At 38.8% G+C, this 2,642-nt stretch overlaps 1 protein-coding gene across 1 annotated transcript in view; it reads right to left on the bottom strand.

The window, feature by feature from the left end:
• Positions 1–2,642, bottom strand: part of LOC114065041 (potassium voltage-gated channel subfamily KQT member 1-like) — a 186,637-nt gene that overhangs the window by 105,264 nt on the left and 78,731 nt on the right. The window contains exon 3 of the mRNA XM_027898623.1: positions 1,419–1,513. Coding sequence (XP_027754424.1) covers positions 1,419–1,513 — 95 coding nt within the window. The remainder of the gene's footprint in view (positions 1–1,418; positions 1,514–2,642) is intronic.

The raw sequence follows: 2,642 nt of genomic DNA, 5'->3' as shown, positions 1-2,642 counted from the left end.
CAGGCTGATAGATCTATTCCTTAAAAGTAGTTTTTATTTCTTTTTATAGCACTGGCCCATGCCATAGCATTTAATTGCCCTTAAGTTTAAGGTATGTTCAACCTTAGTTTTAATGCTTTAACCAGGGAGAACAAAAATGTTCCCAATTTAGTTAATGTTTTAATTGCCACTTAAAAACAATCTGCCACTACACAAAGGACTCTACAGACAACTTGAAATAACACATTGGGCAACATTTTATCTTTTTCCCCCTCCCATAAACTATATAGAAAATGAATTTTCAAATGACATAAACAGAGAGTTTTCATTAGCCAGATTTGCCACAAACAAACTTAGTCCTTTGTGCTCCTTTTCCAATTTCTTTTCAAATCTACCTAAGATCTATGTGGATATTACCAATTCCATAGGAACTCTGCAATCTTAGCAGACCAATTTATTGAAAATATGATGAGTCTCAGACTAGAGCAAACATTTCAAAACCTTTGGTGCAAGTGGGTGCTTTAAATAAGAACAACCCTAATTTAAAAATGTTGATGACTAAATATTATTGCCAATGCCTAATCCTCAGAGCACAACTGGTTGACATTGTTTAAAAATTTGGCAATAAAATGAAAAGTATTTTAACAAGTATTTTCCATTAATTATAACTTTATCAGATTAATTTTAGACATGTCCTTTGTATTAACTTACCTGAGACAGAGATAAAAAGAGATGGCTTCCCTATGGACTGGTCCAACCTATTAATCAAAAAGAATAAATTTTATTTTTTTATTAGCTAAACCAGCATCTTCATTTTCTCCAGCTGGCACAGGGAGGCCTCTTCACAGACAAGCAAAGTAAAGTTCAAATAATTCTGGTTTGTCCTGTAAGTGAAGCCATTGCTTTGTGCTAAGAATAGATTAAAATTAAAAAATTAATTAAAAAATGGGATTAGACCTAGATTGGTCCACAGCTTCTTTAACAACTGTAAAGTTTCACCATGCCCATCACTTTTCCAAGTGATCAGCATTGTTTCCTCTTTTCCTAGTTCCTCTGCAGCTTTTTTGTTGCACTCATCTCTCATCTCTTAGTTTGCTCTTAAGTGCAGTTCTACCAGAGCTGGTGACAGTATTGCACTCTCTAGGTATAACACTTTCCCTAACATGCAGGAATTGCAGTGTATAGCCAAAGCTAGCAGGAACTGAGGTTATACATGTAAGTCTCAGTTGTCAGATTTTTAAGGTTTTTGCCTTCTCCTCCCGGTGGGAAAAGAAATATTTACTCAAATGCCACTTTATATTCACTAACTTTACACAGTCCTACCAATATGACACTTTCAACACCATCAGCTTTTTATCCGCGAGCCCCAATCACTGCCTGATTTACAAACATCCTTCTGCTGCTGTTCATGGATACCAACACAGAATTCCTGGACATACCTCCTCTGTAACTCCTTGATTCGCACCATCAGGTTGAGGTGACCCTGAGAATACTGCTCAATAACATCTCGGACATCATAGGGCTTTCTAGCTTGCTGTAAAATAAGAGACAAAAAACATGTCTTTAAGCCACAAGGATGTAGGAATGGTCTGTGACAATGTAGATGTTTTTTTATAATAACAACACTGTTGTTATTATAACTGTATGAGTTATTTTGATTGTTGCCATGATCACACATTATTGGTGATTTTGACAGTTCTCATTTCATCCACCTTTTCCTAACTGCAGACCTATATGCCTTTGAAGAGATTATCCACCAAACAGGAGCCCAAAAGAACTTGGAGCCAAGAAAAGTTGGCCTGGCACTTTGATCAGAAGTCTGTGCTCCCTCTGGTTTCTTCTGAAAATGAGGTTCATACTCCTTGGCCACTGAACAATATAGAGGTCTTTCACATGCACAAGCCCCTGTTCTCAGTCAGTAGCTGGGGTTCTCAGTTCAGGTCTTACCATAGGAAGGTAAAAGCACAGTCCTTGATGAAGGTGCATGACTGATTTCCTCTTCCAGAAAGAGTGGCTGAGCTTTCAAGGCTCCTGGGAAATACTGGTGCCAGGAATGACCAGGGAGAAAGCCCTGTGTCTGTGTTTTGAATGGCATACATGGGAAAGACTTAATCTGACCTTAGCAATGAAACAACTTCTTTTTTTTTTTTTTTAAATTAAAGATAAGGGCAATACTATTAACCTATAAACACCAGGACTAACTGGAAAGCAAGTGAACAAACATTTCAAAGTGCAGGAACAAATTAAAGATATCTTAATCCTACATCTAGAAACTAGAGTGCAATCAGTGCCAGAGCTGTTTAGTTCCGAGCACAAGAAAGTAATGGACCTGTTAGAACAAGTCCAGAGGAGGCCACAAGGATGACCAGAGGGCTGGATCACCTCTCCTATAAAGATGGGCTGAGAGAGTTGTGTTGTTCAACTTGGAGAAGAGAGGTCTCCAGGGAGACGCTCTTGTGGCCTTTCAGTACTTTAGGGGGGCTTTTAAGAAAGAAGGGGGGACAGAGTTTTCACAAGGGCCTGTAGGGACAGGATAAGAGGGAATGGCTTCAAGGTGAAAGAGTGCAGGTTTAGATTAGCTATTAGGACAAAATTCTTTACTTTGAGGGTGGTGAGACACTGAAACAGGCTGCCCAGAGAAACTGTGGATGCCCTAACCCTGG

Source organism: Empidonax traillii, unplaced genomic scaffold, assembly GCF_003031625.1.
Source record: "Empidonax traillii isolate 1590-97213 ecotype Southwest subspecies unplaced genomic scaffold, ASM303162v1 scaffold608:size386988, whole genome shotgun sequence".
Classification (NCBI taxonomy): Eukaryota; Metazoa; Chordata; class Aves; order Passeriformes; family Tyrannidae; genus Empidonax; species Empidonax traillii.
This window is presented reverse-complemented; position numbering and strand designations above follow the sequence as displayed.